General features: G+C 37.2%; 1 protein-coding gene across 3 annotated transcripts in view; it reads left to right on the top strand.

Annotated features, from left to right (window-relative positions):
* TMEM117 (transmembrane protein 117) overlaps nt 1–20,346 on the top strand; it is a 619,460-nt gene that overhangs the window by 584,623 nt on the left and 14,491 nt on the right. For all 3 annotated transcript variants that reach the window (XM_010860739.1, XM_010860741.1, XM_010860740.1), the window contains one exon: nt 19,860–19,989. In XM_010860739.1, coding sequence (XP_010859041.1) covers nt 19,860–19,989 — 130 coding nt within the window. The remainder of the gene's footprint in view (nt 1–19,859; nt 19,990–20,346) is intronic.

The following is a 20,346-nucleotide window of genomic DNA, read 5'->3' as shown; positions in this document are numbered from 1 at the left end:
ATGGTCTCAGGACCTCACAACTAGCAGCCATTCTAGGACCCACCTCCACCCATGAGTGGGTCAGCACTTGCCTTAGGACCCCCAGTGCTCCATAACCAGTTGCCTCTGGGCCAGCCCCAGGACCAGGATGCCCCTGACAGTGCAGCCAGCTGCACCAGAACCTATTCCTGCCCACCAGCAGCTGGCACCCTCCACACAAGGCAAGGTCAGATAGTTAACAGACCAGTGGCCAGCTTTCCTACCACACTGCCCACAATAGACAACCCACCACAACAGAAGGACCCATATAACCCACATAGGAGGACCCCTGAAACATATAGCTCTGATGACAGAGAGGAGTGCCCTGCTGGGCCCCAGAGGACTTTTCCTACATAAGGTCATTTCTTCAGATCAGGATATGAAACTAACCTAGCAAATACAAAGAAAGAAAAGCAGTGAATTAAGTAAAATGAGGTGACAGAGAAAAGTATGTTCCAAATGAAGGAGTAACATAAAACCCCAGAAGAAGAATTAAGCAAAATGGAGATAAGCAAAATACTTGAAAGATAGTTTAATATTATGATCATAAAGGTGCTCAAAGAATTCAAAGAAGAATGGATGAACAGAGTAAGAAGTTAGAAGTTTTTAACAGAATTAGAAAGATGTGAAAAAGAATCAAGCAGAGCTGAAAAATAATATGAATAAAAAAAAAAGAAAAAATAGAAGAAATCAATAGTAGATTAAATGGTACAGAGGAACAGATCAGTGAACAGAAAGACTAGTGGAAATTACTCAAGCAGAATAACCAAAAAAAAAAAGAGAGAGTACACGTCAACTACAAGAAAAGAATTGCAAAAATACACACATGGAGGCTAAACGATGTGCTCTAAACAACCAATGGGTCACTGAAGAAATCAACAAGGAAATTTTTAAATACCTGGAAACAAATGACATGAAAACAAAATGATCCAAAAGCTCTGGGCTACATCAAAATCAGTTCTAAGAGGGAAGATTATATTGATACAAACCTGCCTCAGGAAACAAGAAAAATCTCAAACAACTTAACCTAACACCTAATGAACTAGAAAAAAAGAACAAATACAACCCAAAGTTAGTAGATGGAATGGAAATCATGAAGATCAAAGGAGAAATGAATGAAATGGCTACTAAAAAGCAATACATATGATTAATGAAACTAAAAGATGGTTATTTGAAAAGATATACAAAAATGTCTTTAGCCAGACTCACCAAGAAAAAAAGAGAAAGTGCCTGAAATCAGTAATGTCAGGAATGAAAGGGAAGTTACAACTGAAACCACAGAAATACAAAGGATAGCAAGAGATTATTATAAACAACTATACATCAATAAAATGAACAACCTAGAAGAATTGGACAAATACCTAGAAATGTACCCTCTCCCAAGACTAGAAAAAGGAAGAAATCGAAAGTATGAACAGACTAATTGCCAATAACAAAATTGAATCATTCGTTACAAAAAAAAAAAACCCTCCCAACAAACACAAGTCCAGGATCAGACATTTACAGGTTAATTCCAGAAAACATTTAGAGAAGAATCAACATCTGTCCTTCTCAAACTATTCCAGAAAATTGTAGAGGAAGGAGTACATCCAAACTCATTCTACAAAACCAGCATCACCCTAATACTAAAACCAGACAAAGATATCACAAAAAAAGATATGGACCAGTAACACTGATGAACGTAGAGGCAAAAATTCTCAACAAAACATTAGCAAACCAAATCTAACAATTAAGAGGTTCATACACCGTTATCAAGTGGGATCACAGAGATAGAAGGATTTTTCAATATCAACAAATCAATCAATGTGATACACTGCATTAACAAATTAAAGAGTAAAAATCATATGATCATTTCAATAGATTCAGAAAAACATCTGAAATTTTTCAGTATTTATTTATGATAAAACTTATCACAAAGTGAGTATAAAGGGAACATACCTTAACATAATAAAATCCATAAATGACTAGCTTACAGCTAACATCATAGTCAATGGTAAAAAGCTAAAAGCAATTTTTCAAGAGAAAGAATGGGCTAAAAATGTCCATTATTGCCAGTTTTTATCTAACATAGTATTGGAAGTCCTAGCCACAAAAAAATGAGACAAGAAAAATATAAGTAATCAAAATTGGAAAAGAAATAAAAGTGTCACTGTTTGAAGATAACATACTATATAAACAGAAAATCCTAAAGACACCAGTAAAAAACTACTAGAACTCACTGATGAATTTAATAAAATTGCAGGATATAAAATTAATATACAGAAATATGTGGTGTCTCTATACACTAAATTATCAGAAAGAAAAAACATCTAGAAAGTCCCATTCACAATTGCATCAAAAAATAATAAAATACATGGGAATAAAACTAACGAAGGAAGTAAAAGACCTGTACTTGGAAAACTGTAAGATAACTGATGAAAGGTATTGAAGGTAACACAAACAGATGGAAAGATACACAGTACTTCTAGATTGGGAGAACTGATATTTTTTAAATTATCATAATACCCAAGACAATCTTCTGATCCAGTGCAATCCCTTTCAAAATACCAAGGAATTTTTCACAGAACCAGAACAAATAATTTTAAGACCTTGAATAGACAAAACAGTCTTAAGAAAGAACAGGCTGAAAGAAGAGCAATTTCAAACTATAGTGCAAGTTGATTTCAAACTATAGGACAAAACTATGGTAATGAAAACAGTACGGTACTGGCAAGAAAACAGACATACAGATCAGTGAAGTAGAATAGACAGAAATTAATTCACACTTCAGTCAGTTCAGTTCAGTCTCTCAGGCGTGTCCGACTCTGCGACCCCATGAATCGCAGCACGCCAGGCCTCCCTGTCCATCACCAACTCCCAGAGTTTACACAGACTCATGTCCATTGAGTCAGTGATGCCATCCAGCCATCTCATCCTCTGTCGTCCCCTTCTCCTCCTGCCCCCAATCCCTCCCAGCATCAGGGTCTTCTCCAATGAGTCAACTCTTTGCATGAGGTGGCCAAAGGACTGGAGTTTCAGCTTCAGCATCAGTCCTTCCAATGAACACCCAGGACTGATCTCCTTTAGGATGGACTGGTTGAATCTCCTTGCAGTCCAAGGGACTCCAAAGAGTCTTCTCCAACACCAAAGTTCAAAAGCATCAATTCTTCAGCGCTCAGCTTTCTTCACAGTCCAACTCTTTCATCCATACATGACCATTGGTAAAACCATAGCCTTGACTAGACGAACCTTTGTTGGCAAAGTAATGTCTCTGCTTTTCAATATGCTATCTAGGTTTGTCATAACTTTCCTTCCAAGGAGTAAGCATCTTTTAATTTCATGGCTGCAGTCACCATCTGCAGTGATTTTGGAGCCCAAAGAATAAAGTCTGACACTGTTTCCACTGGGACCAGATGCCATGATCCTAGTTTTCTGAAAGTTGACTTATATAGGCAATTAGTCTATGGCAAAGTAAACAAGAACATACAAAGGCAAAAAGACTCTTCAGCAAATAGTCTTGGGAAAACTGGAGAGTTACATGCAGGACTTACACTGGACTACTTTCTCATACCATAGTCAAAGTAAATTCAAAACCAATTAAAGACTTAAATGTAAGACATGAAACTATAAATCTTCTAGAAGACATACAAAGTATGCTCTTTGACTTCAGTCTAAGCAACATTTTTTTGTATATTTCTCCTCAAGCAAGGGAAACAGCAACAAGAATAAACAAATGAGACTGTAACAAACTAAAAATCTTCTTCACAGAGAAGGAAACTATCAACAAAATGAAAGGGCCACCTACAGAATGAGAAAAGATATCTGCAAACAATATATTAAACAAGGGGTTCTATTTCCATCATTATTTGATTCATCTCCAACTTGTTCACAAACACCAATAAATTATAGTGTCCATAGGCTTTTTTTCACTATTGTATCCCAAGGACCAAGCAGAATACCCTCATAAAGTAGAGAATTGAGCACTTGCTTTGCACAATATTCTCTTCTCTCTGTGTGGTTGAATCAATTCCACCCTCAGTTCTCAGATCAGGTATCACCTCTTCCAGGATGCTTCCTGAGTGGCCTCTTTGTTATTCTCTTTCTTAGTCTTCACTTTATTTCCTTCACAGCACTTACTAATTTTACCTCATTTCATCTAGTTGACTCTAGTTCTTTCATCTTTTGCTCTCTCTGCATGTGCTATTGTGCTCAGTCATGTCTGACTCTTTGCAACCCCATGGGCCCACTAGGCTCCTCTGTCCATGGGATTTTCAAGGCAAGAATACTGGAGTGGTTTGCCATTTCCTACTCCAGGGTATCTTCCCGACCAAGGGGTAGAGCCCATGTCTTGCCAGTGTGCCACCTGGGAAGCCCTCTCAACTTAAGTTATTATACTTGAGAGTGGGGTCTCTGGTGGTCTGTTTTGTTCCCTGTTGCATCCATAGCATACATCACCTTACCTGGTACCTTTCACTCGAGAGGTTAATCTACCTAGAGAACTTATCTAGCCCTACTTAAAGTAACTTCTCCTAGCCAATCATCCTAGCTTATTTTCTCTTTGGCACTAATCATTTTCTGATATTATTCTGTTTGTGTATTTGTGCTACATTCAAACTGTAAACCTCATGAAGGTAGAGCCTAGAACTAGATCAACTTGGAGATACTACTATATGGCCAATGTGGAAAAGAGGGGCTGACGTGACAAATTGCCATGTGTACAAATATGTAGCTAATAAAAGATGATGTCATGAAAGGAAAAGACAAGTTACATTAAAAAAAAAAGTAGTAATTAAACCAAGACAGTAGTAGGTCATTTAGAAGCAAGATATGCTAAATTCCTATTCATCCTTCTAAATGGGGTTTAAAAAACAGCAGATATAAGACTGAGATAACCAGGGCTTGGTTGCTACTTTTCCACTTATATATTCTAGTAAGTAAGTCCAATACCTTTTCTGAACCTTAGTTTCCACAACTGCAAAATGGGAAAAGGAAAACTCACCTTGTATCATTATTTTAAAGATAAAATAAGCAAACATATGTAAATAACTATGCTGGTGCAGAGCCTGTTTCATTAGCTCATTGAATACTGGCTGTTTGTCATAATAGTTCATGTTTCAGTGCCTGGATGGAGGGATGGCAAGCAGAATGGTTAATAATATTAGTAAAAGGAAATCCATTTCCTTACATTTAAGTAACTTTAGAGGGCATATCTTTATTTTGGATCATAGAATGTGTAACCTATAGATCATGCTATATAATTGTCAGTGAGGGCATACTAAATCATAATCGTTGACTTGAAAAAGAAAAATAGTTAATTATAATCATATATATTCTTTCTCATTGTATGTAATTGAGCCTCAGGAAATACAGTTGAAATCTTTCACTGATTCTGAGTTAATTAGTATTTCCTGTAGTTGCTTACATTATAACACCCAAGCATTCTTTGTCTGTATTTTTTCCAGAAAAGAAATATGAAGAAGTCTGCATTTCTAGCTAAGGCAATCGTGTATCTATATTGAAAGGCAAATGATACCTGATTCTTTGAAGTTTTTAGTACGGGTATTTAGTTGTTGAAGAGTGGATTTATTATTTAAAAGAGAAATACAATTATTAAAAACTCAGTATCTCTGAATTGAGAGTGGGAGTGGGGAATCTGTCAGCGAGCTATAACTTTGTAAAACAATTTGGAACCTTATAAAACAAATTTCCGAAGATAGTCTATTGCCTGAACAGTTTCATAATGATGTGGATTGGCCAACTTCTCCTCTAGTGAGAAGTAATAAATCAAGTGCACCTGGATTTATATAGGAAAAATAACATATTAACTCATTTATGTATATGTGTTACAGGTATCCATAAAACAAAGCTTTTGGCAACTGCAAATGTAATAATTTCAAATTTACCTATGACTTACCAAGTACAATTGAATGCTTGAAGGCAAAATTTTATGTTTTATGTTTAGTTTTTATGATTGCTTTCATGTAGCTTTTCTGTGCATTAAACGTCAATTTTCAGAACCATAAGCTTACCAATTTTTACAAATAAAAATTTTATGAGATATTATCCTGAGGTAGTATAAAATTATTTCCTGATAATTTTTACCACCTTCCCAAAGTTCACTGTTACTTTGTTTCCACAGGATATTGTTTGTAATATTTCTAAACATGACACATTTCATTAGAAATCTAATATACTGCACAGAGATATTATATGGGGCTTCAATCCCATAATATTAGTGATGTACTTTTCAATGTTGCTTACACTGATAATTCTGTTTAAAATAAAATATCAAGACAGGCTTTAAATGGATTATTAATAACATTATATTTATAAAAATTGTGTAATCTTCTACCTGTCATAATTATGAACAAGAAAAATTAATCCTTGGAGAGGTTCCCAGAAACACAGTAACTTCAATGACATATGGAATAAGGAAGACTTGAGATAAAATAGATTTTTTAGAGAGCTATGCAGAATATATATATTTTTGTATTGTTGTTCAGTTTCTAAATCATGTCTGACTCTTTGCAACCCCATGCACTGTAGCACACCAGGCTTCCCTGTCCTTCACTGTCTCCTGGAGTTAGCATAAACTCTGGTCCATTGAGTCAGTGATGCCCTCCAACCATCTCATCCCCTGTTGCCCCCTCTTCTCCTGCCCTCAATCTTTCCCAGCATCAGGGTCTTTTCCAATGAGTTGGCTCTTTGCATCAGGTAATCAAAGTATTGGAGTTTCAGCTTTAGCATCAGTCCTTCCAATGAATATAAAGGGTTGATTTCCTTTAGGATGGACTGGTTTGATCCCCTAGCTGTCTAAGGGACTCTCACGAGTCTTCTCCAACACCATAATCTGAAAGGATCAGTTCTTTGGCACTCAGCCTTCTTTACACACATTACATAAAATTATAATACATATAACCATATTTATATATAAACACAAGGAAGAAAGCTATAAAGATAATATATATTAAATGTGTTATATTGTTCTTATATAGTTCTCTTTCTCGTATTTTTGTGCTACCTTGAGTCACCTACATACTATAAAATTTTACCACTTAATGATATGTTAAGCCACAATGCATTAGAAACACAAATCTCACTGTTATTCAACTTCCAAAGCAACATAAAAGTTGTGTCTTTTTAGGAAGTTGCAAAGTTTAATAGCCAACTCTTTGTTGGCTATTAGTGTCAAAGTCAAAGTGTCTGTCACTCATCATCATCCGACTTTTGTGACCCCGTGGACTATAGCCTTCCAAGTTCCTCTGTCCATGGAATTCTCCAGGCAAGAATACTGGAGTGGGTAACCATTCCCTTCTCCAGAGGGTCTTCCCAACTCCAGGAATGAACCTGGGTCTCCCACATTGTAGGCAGATTCTTTACCATCTGAGCCACTAGGGAAAAGTCAACACTAGTGGGCACCAAATCACCCCCAAATTAATCCTGTTTTCTAGTGCAATGATACAGGAGTCTGCCATCAGAGTATGATGAAAATATTCTCAGGTAAGAAAACTGAAGTGCAAAGAAGTTGGGGAGAGAGTATTCATTACTACAAGTATTCTGAATTTAGAGCCAAATCTATGAATTGGCAGTAAAAATTCTAAGATGGCCATAAACCATCTAGGGGCTTCCCAGGTGGCTCAGGGGGTAAAGAACCTGCTTGCAATGTAGGAGACACCAGAGATATGGCTTTGATTCCTGGGTTGGGAAGATCCCCCTAGAGGAGGGCATGGCAACCCACTCCAGTATTCTTGCCTGAAGAATCCCATGGACAGAGGAGCCTAGCAGGCTACAGTCCATAGGTGGCAAAGAGTTATACATGATCAAAGTGACTGAGAACAGCACAGCGCAAACCATCTAGAGTTAAACATGTACCTCAGCCTGCGTATTTTGCGGCTTTGTCCATGACTTGCAGGGTAAATACAGACCCACTGCCATTCTTTGACTTTGCAATGGAAATGAGACAGGATTCCCTCCTCCTGTGCTGCAGGTATCAAGATAATTCTAAGAAAATATTATTTAAAGATGAGCTACAACATACCACTAACAGGAAAGTTTTATTTTTTTAGTTTTTTGAATGTTGAGTTTTATTTTTATAATATAAATTTATTTACTTTAATTGGAGGTTAATTACTTTACAATATTGTATTGGTTTTGCACAAGTGGTGCTGGGAAAACTGGTCAACCACTTGTAAAAGAATGAAACTAGAACACTTTATAACACCATACACAAAAATAAACTCAAAATGGATTAAAGATCTCAACGTAAGACCAGAAACTATAAAACTCCTAGAGGAAAACATAGGCAAAACACTCTCCGACATAAATCACAGCAGGATCCTCTATGACCCACCTCCCAGAATATTGGAAATAAAAGCAAAAATAAACAAATGGGACCTAATTAAACTTAAAAGCTTCTGCACAACAAAGGAAACTATAAGCAAGGTGAAAAGACAGCCTTCAGAATGGGAGAAAATAATAGCAAATGAAGCAACTGACAAAAAACTAATCTCAAAAATATACAAGCAGGAAAGTTTTAATTACAGATGTAAGTTAGCGTCCAAGGGAAATACACATTGACATGACAATTGGCTTTTAGGTGGGAAGATAGTTGCAATGCTAGTGCATAATGAAAAAAGTAATGAACAAGCTTGATACGGTATAAAAAAAATATCTCTGGAGTCAGACTGGGAACCAACCCTTTTGATACTCACTGTGCAGCACTGGGCAAGCTACTTGACTGTTCTCTGAGCCTCAGTTTATTCCCTTATAAAATGAGAAAAATTTTCCTTGCCACATGTATTTGCATGTGGTTTATTGTGGATCAAGTGCTTGATACAGAGCAAGTTTATGATAAATGTTGGTTTGTTTTGTCTGAATATAGTATGAAAATACAATCTTCTTAACAGAATTTTTTTTCTCTTAAATAGAATTCTTAATAAGGGAGATGCAGTGAAACACAGTGATACTGATTTAATTTCATCTCATCTTTTCTCTACTAGTTGTCTGTTGGGTTATAATATGGGAGGAATCTTGTGACATTACTGACCCTCATCGTCTGTATCTGCAGAAGGAAGAGCCTAGTTTGTTTATTTATTAATGCCATTTGATATTCTTTGAGAATAAATGCATTGCATATAGTTGGTATTCAATAAGTGTTGAATTAATTGAATTGTATGGTGCAATGCATGCATGCAAGGCTTCTTTACCCCAGCTTGGAAACTTATTTTTCAAAAGGACCCTGAGGGTGGTAGAATTACTCTCCTAGGTTTCCAACAAGTAAAACAGTGTATTTTCGGTTTTTCTTGGCCAATGACCTCTGAACTAAGAGGTTCAGAAAAGTTTTAGATTCACTGAGGTATAATTCTCCAACAACAAAATGTATTTTGTTCTTTCCATCCCTCCAACCTGCCTCTATATATCTTGTTTTTCTAGTGTTTACTCTCTTACTTGAGGGTTGATAACTTTTCTCTAGAGCTCAGAGGATGAACACTCTTGACCTAAAACTCATTGAAGAAAGGCCTGGGATTTCTGGTAGTTCAAATCCATTGCTCTAAAGGTTTTATTTTCTGTTCATGTTATCACCAGACAGTGATAACTGGGGGTCAGAGGCAGACACTCTGTGATTGTCTTCTCTGAGAAAGATGAAAACAGAAGAAAATCACGTTAGTAGAGCAGCAAGGATCCAGCCTACTGTTTCTAAAACTCCATTGCATTCTAGATACAGTGAACTTAGCCTAACGTTGTTTTGTTTTGTTTCAGAAAAGCAGCCCTCTTGACTTCACAAAGAGCGATGGTCAGAATATTTAACTACTGATACAGTGAAGGTATTGATCAACCAGAGTAGACAGCAGCTGTAAACAACCAGTGCATCCGTGCTAGTGCACACATTAGCCATTGCAGAAGCTGTTGAAAGTATAAAAAGGAAATTTCAGGTCTCACTCAGAGTCCCCTACTCAGTCAACATTGACTTTATTTTATACTAACACTAATTTATTTGAAATTAAAAGACTTGTAGTCTCTCTCCAGACTCTCTCCTGCCTCTTTACTCTGTTCCTACTGAGAACAAAGCTCCTCATAAGGGGTCTATAGTTATTGTCTCTACTTCTCACTTGCCATTTTCTCTTGAACCAGGCAGTCAGGCTTTTGTCTCCAATTTTAGCTTCCTCTGGAGCTCGGGGATCTTATCAAGAGCAACAGTCCTAACATTGCTGAATCCTATGGTTAACTTTTCAGTCTTCTCACTCAGACTTTCAGCTGCATTCAGTGAAGTTGACCATTTCTTTCTTCTTGAAACACTTTTTTCACCTGGCTTCTAAAATGAACTTTCTTTTGTTCTTCTTATAACATGTCATTCTTGTTCTGTTTTCCTTACTGGCTTCTCCTCTTCCAAATTCTAAATGTCAGTGTGTCTCACTGTTCAGTCCCTGGTTATCTTCTCTTGGCTTTCTATACTCCCTTTCCAGATGATTTTATCCAGCTCTGTGGTTTTATATCATTGTGACTCCCACACCTACATCTCCAATCTTTTTTATTTTTATTTTTTGGCCATGCCACATGGCATGTGGGATCTTAGTTCACTAACCAGGGATAGGACTCGGGCCTCCGCAGTGGAAGCTTGGAGTCTTAACCCCTGGACTGCCAGGGAAGTACCTACATCTCCAGTCTTGGTTCCTCCCCTAAGTTTGCCAACTGCCTACAAAATACCTCTACTCAATGTTTAATAGCATATTCTAAATAGATCTCTACATTTCTTCTCTACCTCCCTATCTTCCACAAGTTGATTGGTTCCCCAAATTGTACCTTCTCAGTAAATGATACTGTCATTTACCAGTTGCTGGAGCAAATGGTAAATTCAGAAGCTCTGTTGGTGCTACTTCAAAATACATCTTGATCTGAACACCTGATCAGCATTGTTGAACCACCATCATCTCACACCTAAACTATGACAGTCATCTTGTGTGCTGTGCTTAGTTTAGTTGCTCAGTTGTGTCCAACTTTGCAACCCCATGGATTGAAGTCTTCCAAGCTCCTCTGTCCATGGGATTCTCCAAGCAAGAATACTGGAGTCAATAGCCTTTCCCTTCTCCAGGGATCTTCCCAACCCAGGGATCGAACCCAGGTCTCCCGCATTGCAACTGGCCTTTATTCCTCCTGCAGCCGATCTACCACTTTCCACATCATTCACCCTCCTATATGCCCCTTATTTTCTTGCTGTTTCTTGAACATTTCTGGTTCATTTCCTCCTCAGGGCCATTGTATTAGCTCCTCCTTCTAGCTGATGTCCTCCTCCAGAGGTGTGCAGAGCTTGTTCTTTCATATGAGTCAGCACTCCATACAAAGGTCACCCTCAAAGAAGCTTTCTTTTGACTAACAAAACTAGTACCCATGCCTAACTCACTGTGCTCCATCCCCTCACCCTGCTTTATTTTCTTTAGATTATTTGTCTCTATTTAACATCATACTGTATTTCTATTTGCTGATTGACTGGTCTCTCTTCTATTATAATATATGCTCCATGAGACATTGTTGACAAAAAATTATGAAAAAGAAACCTATTACAAGAAACACTAGAGCCCTTTACCTCAACCACACATCTGATATTTAGATCAACCTTACAGCCTCTCAATGGTTTGTGAATATTTTTATATTGAATTATATTTATCCACTGATCTCCACTATTATTATTTTTTCACAGAGAAAAATGACTTCAATATTAAATTAAAATTTTACCAAGGACAATATCTACTGTTTTGACAGTATGCAATTAATTTTCCTATATAGCTTATGGAAGAAATTAGTCATTCAGACAATTGTATGTGACCATTCCTGGCAGCATGCATAGAGCCAGAACAGATAACTGGAGCAGTGACATTTTATACCAAATGTGCAAATACAATAAAGCACAAAATAAGCAAGGGCTGTTACTATTGAACTGCAGCCAGTGTCTGAAAAATAACATGAAAATGTGATGTTCAAAAACTTTCTTCCACCAGCCTTCACATTTTCCTCTTTAGGAAAAGAGTTTTTAGGTGCTCTCAATTTTAAAAATATCAACTTATTATATAGCTAATATTCATTCATCTTAAGTGCAAAGTAAGTCAAGTTGTTGTTTGATGATGGATGGAAGATTTTATCCAAAAGGATCTATCATTGAGTTATGATACCATGTTTCTTTAGTCTTTGTATTAGCTTTAGTTTCCAGCAACTTGTCCTAGTCAATGGTTTACCTGCACCCTACCCCCTCACCCCCCACACACATAGGAGTTTGTAAAATGTCAAGCACTCTTTCGGTGCATATTGGTGAACTCTACTGCCCTGGTGAGGGATATTGATTTCCCATTATCCCTAGAAGCCACACAATGCATTTCTGTTAGCTGTAAACACTTACAAGAATGACTTTTACTTTGTCCTTTACTGCATCTGTCTGCCAGGGCAGGACATCTGTAAATGAGGCCTCATGCTTTTCATCAGACATTCTTCCACCTTGGTGCTTAAAGGAATGATGCCTTCAAGCATAGTGTCCATAGTGCTTTCTCTATGGGCACTAAACTGTTACTTAAATCTCACTGAAGTACACTGGCTTCAAAATTAGCCAGGGAAATTCCTATTGGCCTTTGCAAGTGAAAAGGATTACTGATGAAGAAAATACATTAAACCACACTACAAAATATGCCTTTAGGATGAATTAGATTGTTTGAACAACAGTTCTGAGAGTTCATCCATACCTTAGAATGTGTAAAAATCTTGAGTCAACTTCTTTCAACATTTTAAGTAAGGATTTACAGTTTGACTTGGATTGTCTTAGTGATGAATGAGATCTGCTATCTACTCTACTCACTGAAAAAAGCCTACTTCAATCAGAAAGACAAGATTTTTCTCCAAAGCTTTTAAATCTTTTAAATACAATAAGTGACTACCGAGAGAGAGCTCCAAAAGAGTATGGAATTCATTTGCCCAGAGGGGGAGAAAACAATAATGAATATTAGGAGAAAATGAGAGTATAACTTATAAGAATAATTGTCAAAAGATACCTATAAGCATTAACCTGCTGATCTTTCTCTTTTGTATATCCTTCATGTTTATTGCTGGGCATCTCTGATATTCGTTGTTGCCTTGATCACCTTCCTAGTGTCACCCATTGTGGGAAATGATGCTCCCTTTTTTCATCACATGTTGGTTTACATTCTCTTTTCTTGTTCTCTGACTTGGTTGAACGTGTCTCATGAGCTTCTTTACACTTATATGGGAATTAAAAGGATGTCTTGGATCATCACAATGAGCATTTTTACTAATTGCCCAAATATTAACTGCCTCATCTAACAGTATTTAAATTTGACCACTTTCTTCCTTCCATTATATACTGTCTCCTTTCCTCTGTGATCTTTGGCAAATGACTTAATCTTTGGGTTAAAGGAATGATCTTTCAAGCTGTCTAGATGTAATAAAACTTATCTTAAAAAACCCACTGCTATCATGCCAGAGCCTGATGGTAAAGTTTCTTAAAAGTAATTACAGTCTGTGTAATTGCAATACGCCTTGTTTATAGGGAAAAAAACATTTTTTTCATTATAATGAATCTCAGTTTGATGTGTAATATTATTTACAAAACCGCATATTTATTGCTCTGTTTAACTAAATTCCGTTTACATGAAACTCAGAAGTAATTGTATATCTTTAACTTTCAAAGAGCAACATTCATCAATTCATCAAGTATATGAGTTCTTAGTATATACTACAGGTATGGAGAAATGTAACAGTGAACAAAACAGGAGAAAATTCCTTATGTTTCTTGGGGCTTACATTCCAATGGGAGAGGAAGGTAATAAACAAACAAATAAGCAACATCTACTGTACATCAAGATTTCCAAGGGTTTATTCAGCTAAGTGAGACCATGGCAGTTTTGTCAATTAAGAGAAGTGTACTGTTGCTGAAAGAAATCAGGTACTTGAGATTCTTAATAAGAAGCAAAAATATCTTCCAAAGCATGAGTACAATTCTTCAGACCACCACTGTTCACTGTCATCTAAAATCTTGTTGCTAGGACACGGTAAGCATAGAAAAACCAAGGGCACTTTACAAGCTGGGGGCATTTTGGGTAGAATAATGTTCTGATATTCATGGACCTATATTCAGTTCTGAAATAGGAAGAATGGAGATTAACAAAGGGAAAGAAGCAAATCTGAAAAGTTGAATTTTGTAATCATTTAAATCCTTATAATCTAAATGCCTATAAAGAGGAGATATGCAGATTATTACACTGAAAAATGGTATTTTTAATCAGTATTTAGGAATCTATTGTCAATTCTATTCTAAATTGTTATGTATACTTTTGGCAAACTATTATATAAATTGTGTCTTAAATTTCTCAAAAACCAAGTGGCCAGCCTTTGCTCCTAAAATATGATTTTTGTTCTGAAACCATGGTTTCATTTTTGCAGGGTAAAGTATTCATTGTTATTACATTTTTATCCCCTAATACTTCTCTAAATAGAAATGGGGGCCCCTTCATTTGATTTGGGAAATAGAATGCTAGTTGGGGAATTCAAAACTGTGTGGGTTTCAAGCTTGAGTTCCTCTGCACAGTACCAAGTGCTTTGCCTGGACCCCAGGGCGTATACCTCACTGAGAAAATGTGAGGCAATGATGAATCCAGGATATCTTGAGACTATATATTGAACACCATCCTGAAAGTCTGTCCGGATGTGATCCATGAATAATAGAGCCACACTTGGATGGAATCACATTTGGACACATCAGTCCCAAATTACTCATCATTTGGACATCAGTGTTCAAATGTGATTTTTATAGCTATAAGCAAAAGTAAACCCTTGTATGTAAGAAATCTGAGTAGATATATACCATGACATTTCTCATTTATTTTTATATGGGAAATATACCCAACTGAATAAAAATTAGCTGTTTCTCATAAATGAAGCAAGATACAAAGTTGGAAGTCTGTTCATTACCATAAACTGAGCATAACTAGAGTACGGTGAGTGACACAATGTACTTAAATCATTCTCACATCACTGAGCCACAAATGGGACAGACAGCTGAAGGCAATGTTGGATTTGAGAGGAGACTGTAGTAAGGGAGCTTTGAATTACTGAATACTGATAGCATTCCTTAAAGAATAGAGTAAATGAACATATTATAAAAAAAATCACAGGACCAACCTGTCTCTACCCCCAATCTAGGTAGCTGAATACATCTTGTTTTGTCATTTTCTTAATTCAACATTTTCATCTGATGTTCAAAATATAATTTTTAAGATGTATGCAGAAGGAAAGAGCACCATGGCTTTCATAACATGTACATACAATCTGTGTGTGAAACTGCTATACATCCATAGTTTTGATGCCAAGAGAATCTCAGTACCTGCTAGTAATCTCCTGTTGGTCAAATCTCCCTACTCAACAGTCTGATTGGAAATCAGCGACCTCTGGGACAGTTGATTAATGGAGAAGTTACAGTTGATCTTCTTGGTCAAATTAGGGTTGGACAAAATACGAGAAACTTCTGGGGTTGGGGTGGGGAAATCATTTAAAGCCACTCATGGAACTGACTTTTGGTGAGAGAAGAACATGCAATGACTGTTATCAGTGGTTCTCAATAAGAACAGGTATAGTGTACATGCCCGCTCAGTTGCTCAGTTGTGTCTGACTCTTTGCGACCCCATGGCCTGTAGCCCACCAGGCTCCTCTGTCCATGGGATGATTCAGGCAAGAATACTGGAGTGGGTTGCCATTTTCTCCTCCAGGGGATCTTCTCAACCCAGGGATAGAACCCATGTCTCCTGTGTCTCCTGCATTAGCAGGTGGATTCTTTACCACTCTACCACCCAGGAAGCCCCCAGAACAGGTATAGCAGGTATAAATAATTCTAGTAATGAGTCAAAAGCAGTTAAGGGTCATCAGTTTTCATAGTCAGAGGCAGCATGGCCCAACAGAAAATATGTATTCTTTTGCCTGTGCTCTGCCATATGACGGCTACCTCATTTTGTCACAATTTAACCTCTCTGAGGCAAATTTTTCTTTTCTGTAAAGTGAGTTAATAATAGCAAGATTTGGGGGTTATTTTGTATGTAAATATAAGCATGTAGCTTAGGATAATGCTAGAGCATTGCCAGTGCTTGAAAATATATGATCCAAGTGTCCTTGGGTTTCTTTGGCCTGTAGTTTCACATGTTGCTAGGTTACCAGCTCCTGCTCCATGGTAGCAGTGCCTCCCCCATCACAGTGAAAGTCTGCCACAGTTATTCCTGGAGGTCACTACAGTGTGAGATACACATTGCACAAGAAATTACTTTGCTCCCGTTCTTCTGTCCTCCACTGAGGTCACTCACATGTCCCTTTGAGAGAAATGACCTTCCCTATGGTCCTGCTCCTGGTGCCCTCTGGGAGGACTCTGCTCTGACCAAAGTCCCATCAGAGACTTCAGGAGGCCAGCAGTGTGCAGTGGATGAGGGCAGGAGAAGATGACCTTCGTCCTTTTCCACTTGGACCCTGAAGCAGCTTTGTGAGTGATTCTCCTGAAAACAGACCTGTCTGCTTCCTCTGCTTCACTCTCAGGAACACCCTGACCTTGGAATGATGCTGGGAAATCAGCCATGCTTGTTGACTATTTCTCTGTCCCTTCCCTCTGTCTCCAGCAATGTGCTAGTTGCTGTCCAGGCATTATTCCACCTTCCCAAGAAGCCTGTGGGATTTGGAGATGAAGGTGGAGATTGAGAATATCATTCTTATTCATCTTTTATCTCCTATATATATATATATATAAAAAAAAAAATACTTGAGGTATCACTACCCTCCGATGCCTCCATTAAGATGAGCCCAAAATGTATTGGAAGTGGTAGCAATGTTTATTATTACCATTCCATTCTAAGTCAAGGTCAGAATTTACACTGATTCAACAATGCATCTGCAGAAATATGCAGAGTAGGAATTGAATTAGGGGCTTCCCTGCTGAATCAGATGTTTAAGAATCTGCCTGCAGTGCAGGAGACCCAGGTTTGATCCCTAAATTTGGAAGATGTTCTGGAGAAGAGAATGGCAACCAACTCTAGAATTCTTGCCTGGAGAATCCCATGGAGAGAGGAGCCTGGCGGGCTGCAGTCCATGGGATTGCAAAGGAGTCAGGACAGGACTGAGGAACTAAACTACAAAAATAAGAGTAGCAGGGAGAGGGTGGAGGCAGGAAGTTAAAAGACTAAAGAAAACAGTTTTTAAAGCCCAAATCTGGTAATTTTATTTATTTATTGTTTGGCTGTGCTGGGCCTTCCTACTCTGTAGTTGTGGTGTGTGGGCTTCTCATTGCAGTGACTTCTCTTGCTGTGGAGCAGGACTGTGGGTGTACAGGCTTCAGGAGTTGTGGGTCCTGGGCTCTAAAGCATAGGCTCAATAGCTGTGGTGCACAGGCTTAGTTGCTCTGAGGCATGTGGGATCTTCCCAGACCAGGGATCGAACCCATGTCTCCTGTATTGGCAAGCAGATTCTTTACCACTGAGCTACCAGGGAAGCCCCTGGACATTATACAGGGGGAATCTAAGAGACTTTATGTATCATCTCTTTTATTAGTTCTTTGTTTTTAATATCTTAGATGGTGTAAGATACTACTCTCACATTTTCCCCCAAACTGTCTGCCTTCATCTCTTAAAAAAAAAAAAAGAATGCCGTCATCTAGATAAAGAGGAAGACTTTCTCCTGTCTTATAGTCTTCATTTCCTGAATTCCTCTATCTCCAAGTACAGTTGGGATATAATTAAGGAACTATTTGGGAGGGGGGGGGAGCGGGGGGGGGGGTGAGGATTTGATACCAGTATACAAGAAATCACTAGAGATTACTTTCAAACTAAAATCAATTTCATACCCAGTAGAAAGCTTTGATTTCATGAAATGAAGAGCTAAACAATAACAGTCCAAGAATATCTTTTCAAAAGAAAGTACACTAAGTACACTTGCCCAATTACTACCAAGAAGTATTCACTCCCTTTTCTTTTTTAATTGAAGTGTAATTGATTTACGATGTTGTGTCAGTTTAAGGTATACAGCAAAGTGATTCAGTGATTCTTTTCAGATTTTTTCCATTAACAAGGAATTATATATAGTTCCCTGTGCTATACATACAGTAGGTCCTTATTGTATGACTATTTTATATACAGTGTAGTGTGTATCTGTTAATCTTAAAATTCTTCCTTAAACCAAGAAGTAAGAAAGGGAATTGCTCTATTGATAATGCTTTATGTTTCTTATCCTGGATTAGTGAAAGATTCTCTGGTTATCATTGCCAAGCATAATTTTTTATGGCAGATGTCAGTTATATTTTAGCTAAGGACTAAATTCAATTTTAATTCTTTGCAAGTGTCTTCTGAGTAACATAGAGCAAGATGATATCAATGAAAAAAAGTGCACTTTAATAAAATGCAATAGTTCACAAGTATTATTCCAATCCATTTTCTACTAATATTTTAGATCAAAATATTCCAAATTCATCCAGCATCAGTGCTTTGGGTTTTCTGAATTTCCAAAATTACATGTCTATTTGCTGCTGATTTCTGAAAAACCAGGAAAGGCAAGACCAACAAGATACTGGCATACGTACCAGTAGTAAGGGATGATATTGCATCATTTTATTTTTATACTTATGTATTTCTTTCTTATAACTGGCTTAAAGTTATCCATAGATCAAAAATTAATAAACATTGAAAACTTTCCTGATTACCACCACTCACATATTCTTCTTTCCTTTAAGGTTTCTTCTCCCTTAATCAGAATTTTCTGCAAAGAGGGAAGTGGAATGGCTATGGAAACTCCTGAAATGTTCATGCACACTATTATCAGCACACCTCTGTTAGCTTCATACAGAGAAATCTCAGAAAAATTTAACTTTTTATGTCAAAATAGTGGATTAAAAATTTTAAGTAATATTTTGTTTATTATTTTTTCATCTCCAAGTTCTTTAGAAAATATTCACTAAATATAGAACTGTTTGTTAATTTAGGGATAATTTTATTACTGGAAATAAAAACATGGATTCAGCTTAAAGGTTTCTTCATTATTTAGTGTATTTCTTCTTCACATGCTAGTTATGAACTTTAATTTGGTGCTTCTATCCAAAAACCAAGAGCAGATGAGTCACCTAAAAATATCCTCATTTGCATCTTTTTCCCTTCCTTGTGAGAAGGAGGGTCATCCCACATGATTTTGCCTTGACAACAAGGAAATAGCTAATGACAGTTTTGGGATTAATTCACTGTGCATCTCTCAGGCTAGCATGTCAGGCCCTCCATCATTTGGTTCAAATTGATGCTAGATTGCAAGAGAACAGGACAGAAGATTTTGGCATTTTTCCATTCCATATAGTTGCTAGCACAGATGATTAATAAAACTCCCTTGATGTGAATTGAGGAACTTGGTTAAATGAATTAGATCCTCTTTGTCTTCTTACAGAAAATATGCTGGTATAAATTTCTTATTTTTAAAAAATAGTGGGACAAAAAATAACTAAATTACCCCATATTTATAAAATATGGATCACTTCCTTCCTATAAAAATTTAAGATCAGATCTCCATAATGAAAGAAAGAAAAATATATTAATGCACATCAATTCTGCATTGGTTTCTTATTATCACATTAAAGAGAAAATCTGAGGATATAAGTTATGACTTAATTTTGATTTTGATTGCATACTGCTACCTAATGTACATAAAACAACCATCACAGAACAAAACAGATACACCCAACAGCTGGCTGCATTTAAATGATTTTAAAATAAGTGCTTATAAAAAGTCAATTTTTGGTGTTTGCTGCTTAGGAATGAAACAAATCACAGATATGTTGTCATGTTGGTTTTCTCTGACAGGACTGGGAATTTCCACATTTCATGGGAGACGTTGATGTAAATCTTCCTGGTTTGCATACTCCTCATATGCAGTTCAAGATTCCTTTCTTCCAGAAGATCTTCAAGGAGGAATATCATATTCACATAACAGGTAAAATTTCGAACATGATTTGATTGTCTCCTGGTTAGAGTCATGCTGGCTGCTTTAAAAATGAAAATGGTAACAGTTTAGAAGCATCTGGCAATATAGTTTAGTTTTACTCACTTAGCAGTGCAAGGTGGTTCCGGATCAGTGGGGGGCTCTGGACCATCATTCTGGACTTAAGTTCCTGGTGCTTTAACAATTTCAGCTTCAGCATCCAGAGGGCAAATGGGAATAAAGAGAATGGGGGAAATGACTGAGAGAATTTGTCTGTTTCTTAGCCACCTGGCCTGGAAATAGAACATGTCACCTCCACTCACATTCCATGAGGAGTACCTAGTGAGATAGCCCCACACAGAGTCAAGG

Source organism: Bison bison, unplaced genomic scaffold, assembly GCF_000754665.1.
Source record: "Bison bison bison isolate TAMUID 2011002044 unplaced genomic scaffold, Bison_UMD1.0 scf7180017864470, whole genome shotgun sequence".
NCBI classification, from domain to species: Eukaryota; Metazoa; Chordata; class Mammalia; order Artiodactyla; family Bovidae; genus Bison; species Bison bison.
This window is presented reverse-complemented; position numbering and strand designations above follow the sequence as displayed.